The following is a 15,560-nucleotide window of genomic DNA, read 5'->3' as shown; positions in this document are numbered from 1 at the left end:
GCAGTACGGAGCAATACGGGGTTTCCAATTCGAAAACAAGATATCGGATGAGACCCTAGTACGCTTAGGCTGTGAGAGGGAAGCGTGAGTGTGAGTCGCTCTCTGGTATTGGTTAAAAAAGCAAAACAAACACGAACAAAAGAAAAAAAAAAGTTGGGGAATGATAGGATCATAAGGCAAAGAACGAGAAAGAGGAAAAGAGAAACACCAGAATAGATAAGGCTGCGGGAGGTTTTGATGGTCAGCTGTGGATTGTAATAGGCAAATGTATGTGATGTGTTGTACGTAGTGTTAATGCGGCCATGCACCACCACCCCTTTGGGGTCTTGATAACAGTCCTCGGGGACAAAGTCATAAGAACGACAATTCTTCCTTCCTCGGACCCCCTTCCCTCAAATAGTTTTCCTTCCCTCACGGACTGTCTCTTGTGACCTTTATTTCCCTTACTTCTTACTTACTTGCCATTCGATACATTCCAACCATCTATTTTATTTACTTATTCATCCATTCATACCTATTCAATTTAGGGACCGTAATAAGGACGTCAATATCTCGTGTTTAAATTTCGTTACGAAGCGACAGAGCCAACGGAATATATATATTTAGGCACCTCGCCTTTAATCCTATCAGCGTCGACAAGACTTTAAGGGTCCCCTTTGCTGGCCCACGGAGAACCCCGACTGTCCTTTCCAGCTTCAATTTTCCTTGGGAAGAAAAAGGACAGAACGAACATTCGAAGAAGAGAAGCAGCGGTAACGGAGGAACTTCAATAATTAGGTACCGCAGGTACCAGGTGTACCGGACAGGTATCTTTGCTGGTTAGTGACTCCTGCTAGTTCCCTAGATCCCAGATATCCTCGTGAACCTTGGAGATGTCCTGTGATGTTGCTTCCCAGGTCTCAAGGTCCTGCAACACAACAGGCAACACAATTGGGGAACAAGACTTCAACACCACCCCAACGCTGAATTTGAATTGACCTCCAAACAACTTGTTTATTTTATTCCCTTGATGAAACCGGAATATTGAAATACTAACTTCAAGTTCTCCTTCTTCTTTCTCCACAGATCTCTCGACCATGGAGACCTTCCTGCTAAAATCCCGTTTCACGGACTCCTCGATCTTATCTGGCAATGCAACCACTCCCCTTCCATCCCTTCCTTACTGCCACCCGCAGAACGACTTCCTGGTTTTCGTCTCCCAGCAGCTGCAAACATGCATTCCCACACCGGTAACATTCCTATCAACCCTCTGCGGCACTCTAAGCATCACCTCCTGGCTATTCGCCCAACTGCCACAAATCATCAAAAATTACAAGCTCAAATCCTCAGAATCTTTGAGTTTCCTCTTCATTTTAATATGGTGCCTCGGTGACTCTTCGAATTTCATCGGGGCGGTGCTGTTAAATCAGATGACCTTCCAGAAAGTAATCGCGGCTTATTATGTTGCAGTGGATGTTGTGTTAGTCTGGCAGTGGGTCCAATACTCCAAACAGGATACTGAGTACACACCTGTTCCGACAACGGACGACATTAGGCGACCGAGCGAAGGAGGTAGCGGAAGGGATAAGGAATCACGAGCTGCAGCAGTGGTGACAATTACTCCACCACCATCAATTGTCACAGCTCGTAGCGGCACCAGCAGCAGCAGGGCTTCCGGGATACTATTGGCTTTTTCAACCTTTTTCAATTTATCTCGTGCCGCTCCGATTACCACAGCCGCCACACCTTTTGCCTTCTTTGACGAAAAAACTATTCAAATTGTGGGTATCATTATCGGATGGTCTTCAGCATTCCTATACCTATCTTCCCGGCTTCCACAGATCTACTTGAATCATAAACGCCGCTCGGTATCTGGTCTTTCGCCACTACTGTTCCTCGCTGCCTTCTGTGGGAACTTCTTTTACTCCAGCAGTTTGTTATTAAACCCCAGCGCATGGCACAATATTGGCCCCTTCGGCGAAGGCGGATGGGTTGGTGAACACGGCACCACGACCTCGGAATGGTGGACTAACACCCTCCCATTCCTTCTCGGGAGCTCAGGAGTTCTTGCCATGGACGGATACATCGGTTTGCAATTCTGGAAATGGGGTGGAAACGATGAAGAATTCATCGGAGAGCCGATCGTCCAGGTTATCGTTGGCATTGAAGAAGACCACGAAAGCGATGATGAACGACTGATGAAGGGCCGACAGGTTGCCGTCAGAGTGGAACCAACGAAGGAAAGGAGTTACTTTGACGAACAGACTGCTTTGTTGGCGCAGATGAATAACGGCGTTTATGGGACAAGTGCTGGAAGTAGTTCTTCCAGTGGGTATTAGACCGGCTTCAACTTTTTTTTTTTTTTTCACGACACAAAGCAGTAGAAGAGTTCCTGTTTTTTCTGGGGTTGTTATTGGAGATATCCCTTTGAGCACTTTGAGTTTTCTTTTTACATGCATATGCGTATATATCCATACAGGTTTTGATTGGGTACACATGGTCGCACGATAAATCTTGTTTAGATTTCGAAGAAGGGGTGTTCTCTTTTCTTGCGGATTTGTATTTTGGCTTTTTTGTTCTGGCGTTTAGCGGTTGCATATATGGAGTAGAACGTCGAATGGCATTGCATAGTTTGCTTTTCGCTGCGATCGATTCTCGTACACTATCCACTGGGTGTTTGTTTGATGCATCATACCTACATTTACATTCCATACATTTCTCAAATTGTCTCTGTTCTTTTTTTTCGTTCTCGCCTCGCAGTTGCAGTTATAGCGTTAGTTGCATGATGATTCCTAGATATCTAGATTACCCTTACAACGATAACAATATTACATATTTCGAATCGTACTTGTATGTTTCTGCATTATCTCCTTGCTAGTAATTTTGCTTTGAAATCAATTCTTTTATTGTTTCTCAACGATGACGAGGTATAAATAAACTTCTATGGTAGTTATCGGTTTGGTCCTGTTCAGATCCTGGCGTACCGTATATCGCAGCCCCACGGTGGACCGACCCGGCCCGAAATCCGGTTCTAAAGCTAGAACATACATAAAGTACCTTACCAAATATGCAATCTGAATTCTCCATGAGCCATAAAAACATGGCATTCGAGCAGCCTCGAGAACGGCATTTCGAGAAAAGAGGATTATCCCGCATCTGCATTTCCTAGCTCAGCTACCTGGGCTGTGCGAAGAAGCAGGTCGACGGCAGAGTTTGGAGCTCTTCATACGACCTACATGTGCATTGTTTATTCATGCCGCTGTGAATGGAAATACTTCAGTACCTTCTGCAGTCGTACCTTGGAAGCGTGGCTTCCATAATAGAGATACCAGCTAGAGCTCGAATGTAGGCTCCTTCACGAGTTCGGATGTGTTGACGAAAAGGTTACACCGAAAACTTCCTTAGGCTATTTCCTAATTGGGATGGAAATCTATTTTAGGTCGAAGGTTTAGGTATCTCGAGTTGGCTTGCGGGACCCGTTCGACCGTCGACGTCTTTGAGTTTTCGACAGATTCTTAGTGAACGAGGGGCTGTCGAAGGGGTTCTCGAGGATGTTGAAGATCTTCTTGGTACTTATCATCAGCTGTTGGATTAAATTCTTTAAATTTCCTAATTGCAAAGGATCCAACCTCGAGCCTCGCTATTGCATTGCAAAGCAATCAACTGTGCCTCATGTTCTAACATACTCCAAGGCCGAATAAACCACTTTTTTCATTATATATATGCCCTTCCAGATTCCAATATGCAACATCCAAACGATATGGAACTTCGCAAAGACTTCAAGAACTTCACACCCTTTAGCTTTCAGAGTTTTAGCGTCGGAATATCAATTTCCGCTTACTGTTCCCCATGCTCTTCGTTCCAGATTGGTGGAGAGGCATAGAGAAGGAGGGTATTATGATAGAATAGAGTAAGAGCTACTTATATATACCCCGATACATCAGAATAAATCTATGAGGAAGTCGATAATTAACGAATATATATATATATTTCCCTTATATTCAAAAGCACGGTGGCTATCGACGTCACCGAAAAATCCTGGAACCCTTCCGGTCTCCTCCATCTCCCGTCTTCCTTGAAAGAAAGGCGCGAAAACAATGCCTGTGCCAATGTCAAAATTTACGGTCACCGTGACGAATATTGTTCCATCAATGCCCTCGTCATAGTCTTCAAAGAAATATTTGTCGGTTTCTACGATATCATTAAGGGTCTTAGCATCCGTGTCGAGGTTGACCAGGTGTATGAGATGGTATTATCCAAAAAATTTATGGGCATGTGGGAGCTATTAGATCGGGAATATCTTTACGCAAGAAGGCTAGCAGCAGAGAAGATAATGAGCCCTTACCACTCACCTCACTCGATCTTCGGATAAAAGCGCATAACGCAAGAAGTAAAATGGATATCTTTCCGAATACTGTGGAGTTCCTGGGGATCAGGACCCTTTCGCTTTATTTAATATGGGGGATCTTGGAGATAAACCAGTTGACCCGATTGATCTGGCTTCGATGTGTGAATTGATGCTAATCCCGTCTTCGAGGGAGGAACGCCGATGGATCAGTACGCAGAGCAAGTTTTCCAAACCCTTTATGAGCGAACTGGCAGGGATTCTGATAGGAGAAGGGCATCAACTTGGACATTGGAACGGGCTGGAGGATACGGTTTCTGATCCAAATAACAAGAGTGGTGTCAATTGCATCCAATGCGATTGTATTGCTTGAGTATGTACGAACTTTGTTAGATTTGCAATGGATTTGTTTGAGCATTGTCTTTTAGTTATTGTGCGGATTTTTTTTAGATAATTATTTTTATTTTATTTCATTAGTCTCGCGACCATCTTCCAAATTCTCCTTTCCCTCTTCTTTCGTTTTCCGTCAACAAGTGGTCTAAATCTTTCTCGTCCTTCTTTTCTTCCTTGAACAACTCCAGGAACTCGATGTCACCCTACAACCGTCAGTTTATTCTAAGCGGCCATGCGAAACATCAGCTATTACATACCTTAATCATAAACCCGCTCCATTGGCCAATACTCCCGCCATGCCTTTCAGCTACAGCCTCGATTATAAATTTGTCTTGGCCACCGCTCCTTCGTCTGTGCGATGTTATTTCGTTTTTAGGGTACCTAGATACCATGATACTGCGATCAAGACAGGATCCTAGCGTTCGGGGTAACCCTTCCGTAGGCTGTATTCTTGCGAATATACTAGAATTTTTGACATAAATATCTTTCCTTTGCTCTTTGGCAGTGGGCGGGATGATTGCAGGGGTTGAAAGGAGCTGGTAGTGTCATCTTGTTAGTCACGTTACATCCCGGTTTCTATGTTTATAATGAGTGGGGCTATGTATACTAGAATTGCAATTCCTTGATCTCGAGCTAGAGATCTTAGGCCTTGGGATAGAAGAGTGAGATTTGAGTTTGCCTCTACTTCACCTTTTTCTAGAAGATTCTCCAGAGGTCGTGAAATATTGTCGAATACTATTACGCCAAAATTTCTTCCTTGGAATGGCTGTGGTAACTCTTTCTCTAGATTGGGCGGGACGGGTATTTCCTTTTCCTTTCCTATTACCGGAGATCCAGACGGCTCTGGATCATCGTTATTAAGTTCCCTTGCTTCGACGAGGGTAACGTTTGTTTCAGGACCAGATTCAGTTTCACTGATGTCTCTCCGTCGTTTCCTGTTCCCTTTCAGTCCGGGATCATGTTTCGGTAGCAGTGGAATTGGCCAGAATATCTCTTCATCCGAGTCAGCGTCGGAATCTGGGATGGTTGTTCGTTCGCCTAACTGTTCCGCGGGTGATCCCGCGGGTTCTACCTCCATGGCATCCTCGTTTTCTGGGGCCTGTTCCTCTTTGACTTCTTCTAGGGTTGTAATCTTTGATTTAGGCACCCCTTCGTCAACTGTTGGATCTTCAGTAACTTCCTGGGCACCATCTTGCAATTCTGGTCCCTCCGGATCCGCTTCACCCTTCAGTTCTTCAACGGCCACCTGCTCAACTTCTGTTTTAGGTAGCCCTCTAAACACCTCAGCCACCGTCTCCATTATCCCATCAAAGTCAAACGTTCGCATATACTGCACCCGATCCAACAGCTCCACCGCATGCTGCCTGACACCACCCTGCCCGGCAGCAGTCCCTCGTTCTTGTGTTGTACCCTGTTGTAGTCTGAATTCCAACACTTTGAGCAAGTTTACAGCTGAGAAGGTACCCGTTGTGTCGACGTAGGCGACTTGAGACCTTTCTCGTGATGGGTCTAGGAGGTGGGAAGTTATGATGTGGTGGGCTAGCTAAGTAGTTTTTCAGTCTTCCCTATTATATTTTGATATACTAGGAAGGGGTACGGTATTATCCAGAAGAAGGTTGTAACATACTATAGTCCCATAACTCGCGACTTCACATTGAATATTTGTGATACATCCATATTTGATCCCGTTTATAGCTGCATCTATAGGTTGGAATGATGTTTTTAGAACGGGGGGAGTAGATGAAGATGAACGCTTTGCTTGTGCGAGTAAGTCTGATCCTAGGGATGGGAGTGGTGGGTTTGTCATGATATTAGTGTGGTGTTTATGCTTTTGTGGTTTGATGTTTGTGGAGTGGTCGAGAAGAGAGGTGATTTCGGTGACAGGTGGAAGATGGAATATAAAACTTATATCGTCTACCAAACCCTTTTTTTTTTTACGACCACCGCTTCTTTTCTACTTTCACTTTGCATCACCGGTTTTATTTCACAGATCTTAATTGATATATTAAATAGAAGGGAAATAAACAAATAAAAATAGAATATCGGTTGGTTAATCCAGATGGCCAGTTAGTCTTCGAAGGAACAAATATCCTGGTTTTCCATAAGCCTTGAAGATATCTAGATAATTATATCTACCTGTGTAACGTCAAGCTCGCTATCTAGTATCACCATGTAATCCCTTGACGGTATATTTGGGAAAATATCCTATACAGAAACCGTTGCCCACAAATTTATATAAGAACCTAGCAGAATCCGTGGGAGTAGTAAAAGATCATATCGGTATGAGGTGTATAAGATATAGCCAAATAGACGCGGCATTATATCACATTCCGATGCTCACTCGTACACCCCACCACCGTTAGTATAACTTCACTTTGGCCTGGATATACTACACGTATACACGGCTATCTACTGTGAACAACAATTTTCTAGTAGAAGGGGTTATATACATCAAAACTAGATGTGTTTTTCGAACTAGGAGATGGCTTAGTTGGCAACAACTAGGATTCGATTTGACCTAAAACCGCACCACTATGTTGACGATCGGGGAATGCATTCAGTGTACCATTTCAAGTCCCAAAAACATCTCCTAGTTTTTTTTTTTGATATACCGTCATCGAAGGCACGTTGGATATAACCTATCACACAGCCATGTAGGTACTTCTTCATGCCACCAACGATCTTGCTTGACTTCACGACCACTCTTCCACCACTTCTATGGCCATGGGACCTGACCAACATTCCACGAGAAGGACATCCGATGGTATGGTTGTACCTAGAGTGCAACCATGAGTGTAAAGGCTTTCCCAATATTTAAATGAAAGAAACGAAAAATCACGATACCCTCTCTCACCCGCCGTTAGATCGAACAGCCTCATTCCGAGTAAATCGAAGAAGATAACGTGTGTCCTTGAAATAAGTTATATCGAACACCATACCTATATCTCCTCTTCCCAAAGGAACAAACCCCTAACGAAATGGAATCCATATACCCAAATATTCACCTTCAAGACACCGAGTATTTTCTTTTGGAGGTGAGTTTTCAGAAAATCGGGGCCTGGGGACCAAGGGTACCACGATATCTAGCGGGGGAGGCCGCTATCTGAGTTGCCTGTAAAATGCAACAGCTCGCCCTTCCTCTCAACCTTCGGCCTTTCGACCATGCTAATACGAGGGTTGTGAAGAAAACCAATGTTGCTAATACATTGCATTGTTTAGATCCGAGTATATTAAATCCCAAGCCAGAGCATAGCTAGTAGTAATGTTATATTCAATCCCATACACGCAATCTCCCCAAAAGATACTATATCCGAAGCGTCAGACCTCGCTATCTACAAAAATAAAATCCCATAGAACGCCCCCCAAAATGCATTTCATGTTGCAATCACCCCTCCTAATTCATATCCTCCGTTTTAGCCCCCAACATCCATCCAAGCCCACTAGCAAGCCCACTTGTAACCATCCCGCTGATAACGTCCCGTTTCCTAACCCTCTCCCCATCCTCCCCAACCGTCCACCCACCTCCTCCCCTCTCAAATTCCCCACTACCCCTCTGACTACCCTCGTCATGACTCTGCCTACTCACACTCCTAAGCGGGAAAGCCGTACTCCCTAACCCCTTAACCATCCTCCCACCCGCCGAACTAGCAGCTCCCAATAGGCTCATCGGCGCCTTCAACAACCCCCCACCGCCCGTAGCCCGTTTCGACATATCAATCGTACTCCCCACCCACTCCCCAAGTTTCCCAGCATGCTGTCTTTCCTCTTGAACTTCCAATTCCAATAACCTCTCAAGTTCATCTTCACAATTCTTCCATGTTCTTAATACATCCATTACCGCTTCTCCAGGACAAATCACCAACGCTTGGGATAGAACTTCCATTCGTTTCGTAACCTGTTCTATCCCCTTTGCTGTGGCAACACCTTCCATGCTCTCCGCTAACATCGTGGGGCTTCGGTACCTCCCCGCTTGTAAAGCCGCTTGCCATGCCGTATCCGTGTTATTCCCTGTAAACGCCGTTGTTGGCGTGGTCGGAGAGAATGCCCTGAGATTCTGATACCCAGGCACGAGTTTATTAACCACATAACTAAACGCCGTCTCAAAATCATCTTCAGCAAGCGCAGCCTCCACACACATCCCCACAACCCGTCTCTTCACCGCCGCAATCTCTTCTTTCGTCATTTCTCCTCCCTCTGTTTCCTCTTCATCGTGATGAGGTTTCGAAACACCATACACTAGATCCTGCGCGATCTTTACAAGCGAGTTGAGTTGTAAATACGCCTTCGGATTCGATTGTAGTACCCTCGATATTAACTCCACGGGATCGGGGAATAGGCGTATCTGCACTGGTTTGAGCGGTACACCGGGTGTAAGTGTTAACGAGTATTCGGATAACGCATGCGTCGCTTCTATTAACTTTGATAGTCGTCGTAAAGGTACCGACTTCGAGTGATTGGGGAATAAAATCGCCAGTCTACATCAATGACAATATATATTAACCAAAAAGGAAGATCTTGTGATAGAAAAAAATTTGCTGGGAGAATGACTTACGCATTAGAAGCATTCTTCATACCACCCCTCATCTTATTACCATTCGTAGCATTATCGTAAAAATCACCAACAGTGTGGATAACCGCCTTCTCCACAACTTCGGGCGGTAATGACGGCTTCCCCTTTGGCGTCACATACGTTGTCGTCACCGCCATAAACTCTATCATCAGAAGATTAGTAACGGGATCCCCGTAATAATAGAAAGGGAAAAGAACATACTCCCCGCCGCCAACATATCCCTCAGAACCTCCACTTCGACTTCCCCAGCTTCAAGCCTTCCGAATACCCCGCTAGTACCCCTCAAATATTCACAAGTACTCCTAACCTCCTTGTACCAATTCTCATTCCTCCCCTTCCCTCCACCGTTACCACCCAACCCTCTCTTCAATAACCCTAACTGATCCCCCTTCGACCCCCAAAACCTCATCCTCATAACTTCTTTAACCGTCAATCCCAACGGGAAAACTCGAAACATCCGAACCGAAGCGATCAACTGTTCCAATAACTTCAAACTGGGAGCAGTATGAACCACCAATTCTCCCATATCCCACTCGTGCCCACCGCCTGCTCCTGTCGAATTCAAATATCTTTCCACAAACTCTTCAACCTCTTGTGATCCGACGTGATTCAATTCAACTCCCACCGACCCCGCAATCTTATAAACCACGTCCAACATCCACTCCACAATATCCCCCCCACTCGACAGCCCACCAGAGGAATAACACCTCCCCATCAACATGGTAAAGTATCCTTCACCGTCCTCAACAGGGCCATCCCACTCATTCACAACCCTCCATAAAACTCCAAACTCTTGCCGTGACATCCATTCGTACACACACCCCCAAAACTTCTTACCCCCTCTTTTGTAACGAATGTAATCAGCAAGAACTCGCATCCCGTCTGAAACATCTCCATCCCTAACCATCCGGTCAAGAATGAGACTAACGCCTTCCCTCCCATCCAAATTCTCAAACTCTTCGATTCCGATCAACCCTCCCCGTGTCCCCTCCACAGCCGTAAAAACAAGCCTTTCAACGACTCCCAAAATCCCCAAACCCCACTCCGTCAGCATACCATCATCGTCACCAAACTCCCCTACCAACTCCCTCACAATTCCTAAATCCCCAGTCTCATTATCAATAACCCTCGCCCTCTCCCTCACAAACTCCATCAGCACCTCCCCCTCACCTCCAAACCCCCAGGAAACCCAACCCCCTCCAAAGTCTTCTTCGCAGAAGCCTCATTAACATCCTTCACAAACCCTCCATCTACTTTCCCCCCTTCTCCACCGTCGGACAATAACCCCCCTTCGCGAACAACCTCCTTGACCAACCCTGCATATATCCCAACAGCCGTACTCTCCGGTACAAACCGTAGGATGACTTCTAAAACAACATCTCGTCGAAATACCGCCGGATAAGCGACGATCAACTTTCTTAACGTTGCAATATCGCATCGTGATGCGAAGTGTAGGGATAATAGGAGGGCGCGGGATGACGATAGTTCCTCTTCTGCTGGTGCTGCTTCTTCTATTTTGGGGCCTTTGGAGGTTGCGGTAGGTTGGTCCATTGTCTCGTTCGTTTCTTGCGCTCGTTCGGCAGAAATGTAGTAACAACGGTGGGCTTTTCCGCATACGGGTTTATTATAAAGCTTTCGACCGATTTATCGAGAACGTTCGCATCGCGTAGAAGGGTTTAGAGGGTACTCTCGAAGAGTAGGGTGACAGGTAACATGTCGTGGTATAGCTACGGCAGGCAAATGTTTGTTATATCTTCTGCGAAACGAGAAGAGGCCAGCAACACACAGAAGCTCGGAATGACGTTGGGAGCAGGTCACGTGAGTAGCTGTACCGGATGACTTTCATGTCAAGACCGTTTTTGTCGAGCTTCAAAGTGGATACGCTGGCACGATCTCATCTGGGGATTTTACGTAAAGTTACCCCACAGTCGATGGCAGTCAAGTCTACGGTGATGGAGAATAGTATGTTCATGCTTCAAGTCTGGGGTATTTCATTACTATCTTTTAGCTATACAAAAATATAGAAAAAAGAGTGAGTGTTCGGGGAGGGAGGAAGATGGTTTTGAGGGATCGTAAAAAGTTATTCCATCAAGTCATAGTCTATTCGTGAACAAAGAAAAAACCCATGGAACGTAGAAACTTTTTATTAAATTTAACAAAGGAAAAGAGCCGTCCTAGAAAAAAAATTGGATGGACGACAGTTATCGTTCGTGATAGTGAGACCCATGAGCTTATAAACATGAAAAAATGTTCAAGGAAAAAGAAACCCAACGCAAAATCAAAAACTTTATTTTGACTCTGGTGAGGAAACTTATTTCTTAGAGGCCTTGGCGGCGGACTTGGTGACCTTGCCACCAGCCTTGTCGTCCTGTGGAGAGCATGTGTATTAGCAGATGTGAGAGATGGAGGGAGGGGTGGGAGAGTGCTTACCTTCTCAACAGACTTGATGACACCGACGGCGACGGTCTGACGCATGTCACGGACGGCGAAACGACCGAGTGGTGGGTATTCGGTGAAAGACTCGACGCACATTGGCTTGGATGGAATCATCTTGACGATGGCGGCATCACCGGACTTGATGAACTTGGGGTTCTCTTCGGTGGCCTTACCGGTACGACGATCGATCTTCTGGAGGAGTTCGGAGAACTTGCAGGCAATGTGGGCGGTGTGGCAATCCAAGACTGGAGCGTAACCGGCACCGACTTGACCGGGGTGGTTGAGGACGATGACCTGGGCGTTGAAGGAGGCGGCACCCTTTGGTGGGTCGTTCTTGGAGTCACCGCAGACGTTTCCACGACGGATGTCCTTGACGGAAACGTTCTTTACGTTGAAACCAACGTTGTCTCCGGGAACACCCTCGACGAGCTGTTCGTGGTGCATTTCGACGGACTTGACTTCAGTGGTGACGTTGGATGGAGCGAAGGTAACGACCATACCGGCCTTGATGACACCGGTCTCAACACGACCGACTGGAACAGTTCCGATACCACCGATCTTGTAGACGTCCTGGAGTGGGAGACGGAGAGGCTTGTCGGATGGACGGACTGGGGGCTCGATGGCGTCGATAGCCTCCAAGAGGGTCTTACCGGTGGACTTGCCGGCCTTGGTCTCCTTGTCCCAACCCTTGTACCATGGGCAGTTCGTAGAGGCGTCAATCATGTTGTCACCGTTGAAACCGGAGATAGGAACGAATGGCACGCTCTTGGGGTTGAAGCCGACTGTTTGAAACCATTAGCATATAGAAAAGGAAAAAAGCGGGGAAGGGGAGGGGGAGGAGGAACGTACCCTTCTTGATGAAGGAAGAAGCTTCCTTCTTGATTTCCTGGTAACGGGCCTCGGACCATGGAGGGCTGGTGGTGTCCATCTTGTTCATGGCAATGATGAGCTGCTTGACACCGAGGGTGAAGGCCAAGAGGGCGTGTTCACGGGTCTGGCCGTCCTTGGAGATACCGGCTTCGAATTCACCAGTACCGGAGGCAATGATGAGGATGGCACAATCGGCCTGGGAGGTACCAGTGATCATGTTCTTGATGAAGTCACGATGTCCGGGAGCGTCTATCCATATTCATTAGCCATCATGTTCTGTATAGATTTTTTTCTCTTCATGATATCTAGCGGATCAATCTGTGTCTCCGTCTTATCTTATCTGGATGTGTTGTTTTGGGGGCAAAAAAAAATTTTTTAACCCCGCACAAACAACCCCACCATGATGACCACACAAAACACATCATGGAGGCATCGAGACGAAGAAAGATAGAGAAATGAGATATCACTAGCAAGATGAGAGAGAGAGAGAAAAAAACTTACCGATGACGGTGACGTAGAACTTAGGAGTCTCGAACTTCCATAGGGCGATATCGATAGTGATACCACGTTCACGCTCAGCCTTGAGCTTGTCCAAAACCCAGGCATACTTGAAGGAACCCTTGCCCAATTCGGCGGCTTCCTTCTCGAACTTTTCAATGGTACGCTTGTCGATACCACCGCACTTGTAGATCAAGTGACCGGTAGTGGTGGACTTGCCACTGTCATTCAATTAGTATCATCTTCGCGTCAAGATGCAGGGAGAGATGCATCGGGACAAGGAAGGAGGAGAGGAAGAGGAGAGCTTACCTGTCGACGTGTCCGATGACGACGACGTTGATATGAGTCTTTTCCTTACTACCGAGCTGTTAGCATCATCGTCATCTCCATCGTCATCTTCATCTCCAGTTCCATTGAGGCTTTGCCGGCTGGCTGGCTGACGAGGTACCAAGCAGCCAGCAAGCCACGACGAGCAACTGCGAGCAAGATGGGCATCAGAAGAACGAGGAGAACCTACCCCATTGTGATGGATGGAGTGTATAAAGGTTATAAAAGGTGATGAAGTGTGAGAAATGAAGAAAGCAAGCAGATGAACGTGTGGTACACTTTGTTCGGTATGCTTTAGACAAAGAAGAGAAAGGAAGAGGAGGAGGAAGAAAAAGAAGGAAGAGGAGAGAGGACCAAAAAAAAAATTGGCGGTGGCCTTTTATTTCTATTACCCAACAACACCCCCTCCGACTCCCAACTCGGTTTCTATTTTTTTTTTTTTTTTTTAACTCACCCACAAAAACTTTCTTGCTCTGACCACTGAGACAGGACAGCAGCAGAATTTTCTGCCTTTTGGCTGGCTGGCCAATTCTGCCTTTTGGCTGGGCTAGCTTGCCGTCTATAGCCTGGTCCCTCTTCCTTCCTTTTCTTTTTCTTCAAACCAGCGGCGGGGCTCCAACAGCTTATTATCCCCATGTCCGGTGTCCAGCAATGCTATATCAAGCTGCTATCTTTGCCATTGCCTTAGCATCATGACTCCAAGAATGCCCTCAAGACACTATCATAGGCCACAAAAGCCCCTCATCCACGCACAATCCTATATCCATCTTCTCGTCCAGACCGTACATCTCCCACTGATAGCTGGGTAATTTACATACAATTCAACGATTGCCTCTCATTCCATTACCACCGTGACTTTTTTTTTCACATTTGATTCCCTAAAACAGGAATGTCCACGCCTCCCACCCATGCACATTACATACCCATCTAGCTAACCCGTGAGAAAAGAAGAGGGAAAAAAAAATTTAGAGTATGGAAAGATAACATGGTCATGGTCCCTTCAAGAAACAAGCTAGCTAGCTGGTCGTGCGCCTGCATGACATGTACTACCGTATCAGTCTCAAAGAGGCGTCTACTGATGTATAACCTGTCCAATCTCTGACTTCGAGGCTATCCAATCTCGCCCAAAGCATCAATCAATCTTGCATTTCCCACCCACACACTGTTCTATTAAAAAACGCAGGGTGTTTTCTTCCCTTCGGAGCTTTGGGTGGTGGTCATATGCTCCCGATGTCAATGAACTCTTTTAGTCCCATCCGGTCTTTTACCTAGTTAGTTTCGCATGAATCGATTACCCAAAATCATGATTAACACTCGATCTTTCTGCCATATCCAACGTCTTGAGTCCAACGGTTTTTTTTTTTTCGTGGTGGGGCAAACTTTTTTTTTTTTTCAACCCCGCAGTCAAGCGCCAGCCACTCGTAAACTGCCAAAGGGCTTCACGCTAACTTTCCATCCAAAATACCACACCAACGCACCCATCCGAATGGCTTACTTTGCTGGCTTATTTGGTGGCTTACATCCTACTCCCGTTTCACAATCACATCGAACCGCATGATATCATAAACGTACGGGCATGCACGGTAACTCTATCGTCGTCGATACGAAAACATTTCTAACTCTCGCAAAGATAACAATCGATCGCTGTGACTCATCCCGCAAAATATACCCCGATGGGTGGGATCGGATACTTTCTTAACTGGCTCACCATAGTCTAGAGGGCTTACCACCCTGTTCTTATCCCTAGAACCATCGTTCCCAGCAAATACAATGTATTGACTGGAAAGTGCATGTGTCTATATCCCCGCAACCGGATACTTGCACGGCGGGAAACATTGTTTCGGAACGCTGGTCCGTCGGCTTTCCCTGTTTATGGATCTTTGAGGAGAAACGCAGTACTCGGTTGTCGTTAAAACATTGTTCCGTTGGTACTGATATCCGGTTCACGGGATGAGACTGATATATAAAAGAGTAGAGTGTATTCCATTCCCATTAATTATCCTCTCGAACGTTTTTACACGATCGATACGCTCGCGGCGAAGCCAAAACAAGGGGGAAAGCCAATGCACCGTAACAGAACTCGATATCGCGAAAACGAAAGCCATGCATGTGCACAAGACAAAGAGCCATGTGGAAAGAAAA

The 15,560-nt window shown here is 46.1% G+C and overlaps 4 protein-coding genes across 5 annotated transcripts; 1 reads left to right on the top strand and 3 right to left on the bottom strand.

Moving 5' to 3' along the window:
• Nucleotides 1-1,076: 1,076 nt before the first annotated feature.
• DFL_000166 (uncharacterized protein) lies at nucleotides 1,077-2,318 on the top strand (the record flags this gene model as incomplete). Its single annotated transcript, XM_067630312.1, has 1 exon — nucleotides 1,077-2,318. One exon carries the CDS (start codon nucleotides 1,077-1,079, stop codon nucleotides 2,316-2,318), a length of 1,242 nt encoding a protein of 413 aa, XP_067494691.1.
• A 2,479-nt stretch (nucleotides 2,319-4,797) lies between these two features.
• Nucleotides 4,798-6,524, bottom strand: DFL_000165 (uncharacterized protein; the record flags this gene model as incomplete). Its single annotated transcript, XM_067630301.1, has 4 exons — nucleotides 4,798-4,920; nucleotides 4,975-5,253; nucleotides 5,325-6,260; nucleotides 6,345-6,524. The coding sequence occupies 4 exons, from the start codon at nucleotides 6,522-6,524 to the stop codon at nucleotides 4,798-4,800; spliced, it is 1,518 nt and encodes a 505-aa protein (XP_067494690.1).
• Nucleotides 6,525-8,111: 1,587 nt separating this feature from the next.
• DFL_000164 (uncharacterized protein) lies at nucleotides 8,112-10,838 on the bottom strand (the record flags this gene model as incomplete). 2 transcript variants are annotated; one of them, XM_067630290.1, is made up of 5 exons in its annotated part: nucleotides 8,431-8,475; nucleotides 8,556-9,192; nucleotides 9,270-9,429; nucleotides 9,489-10,385; nucleotides 10,466-10,838. In XM_067630290.1, the coding sequence occupies 5 exons, from the start codon at nucleotides 10,836-10,838 to the stop codon at nucleotides 8,431-8,433; spliced, it is 2,112 nt and encodes a 703-aa protein (XP_067494689.1). The 2 variants fall into 2 exon arrangements, with proteins under 2 accessions (XP_067494688.1, XP_067494689.1); XM_067630289.1 differs by having other exon boundaries at nucleotides 8,112-9,192.
• A 760-nt stretch (nucleotides 10,839-11,598) lies between these two features.
• Nucleotides 11,599-13,613, bottom strand: DFL_000163 (translation elongation factor EF-1 alpha; the record flags this gene model as incomplete). The annotated part of the gene is made up of 6 exons (XM_067630278.1): nucleotides 11,599-11,655; nucleotides 11,718-12,505; nucleotides 12,573-12,842; nucleotides 13,095-13,312; nucleotides 13,401-13,448; nucleotides 13,609-13,613. 6 exons carry the CDS (start codon nucleotides 13,611-13,613, stop codon nucleotides 11,599-11,601), a joined length of 1,386 nt encoding a protein of 461 aa, XP_067494687.1.
• Nucleotides 13,614-15,560: the final 1,947 nt, after the last annotated feature.

This window comes from Arthrobotrys flagrans, assembly GCF_004000055.1.
Source record: "Arthrobotrys flagrans strain CBS H-5679 chromosome Unknown unitig_15, whole genome shotgun sequence".
Classification (NCBI taxonomy): domain Eukaryota; kingdom Fungi; phylum Ascomycota; class Orbiliomycetes; order Orbiliales; family Orbiliaceae; genus Arthrobotrys; species Arthrobotrys flagrans.
This window is presented reverse-complemented; position numbering and strand designations above follow the sequence as displayed.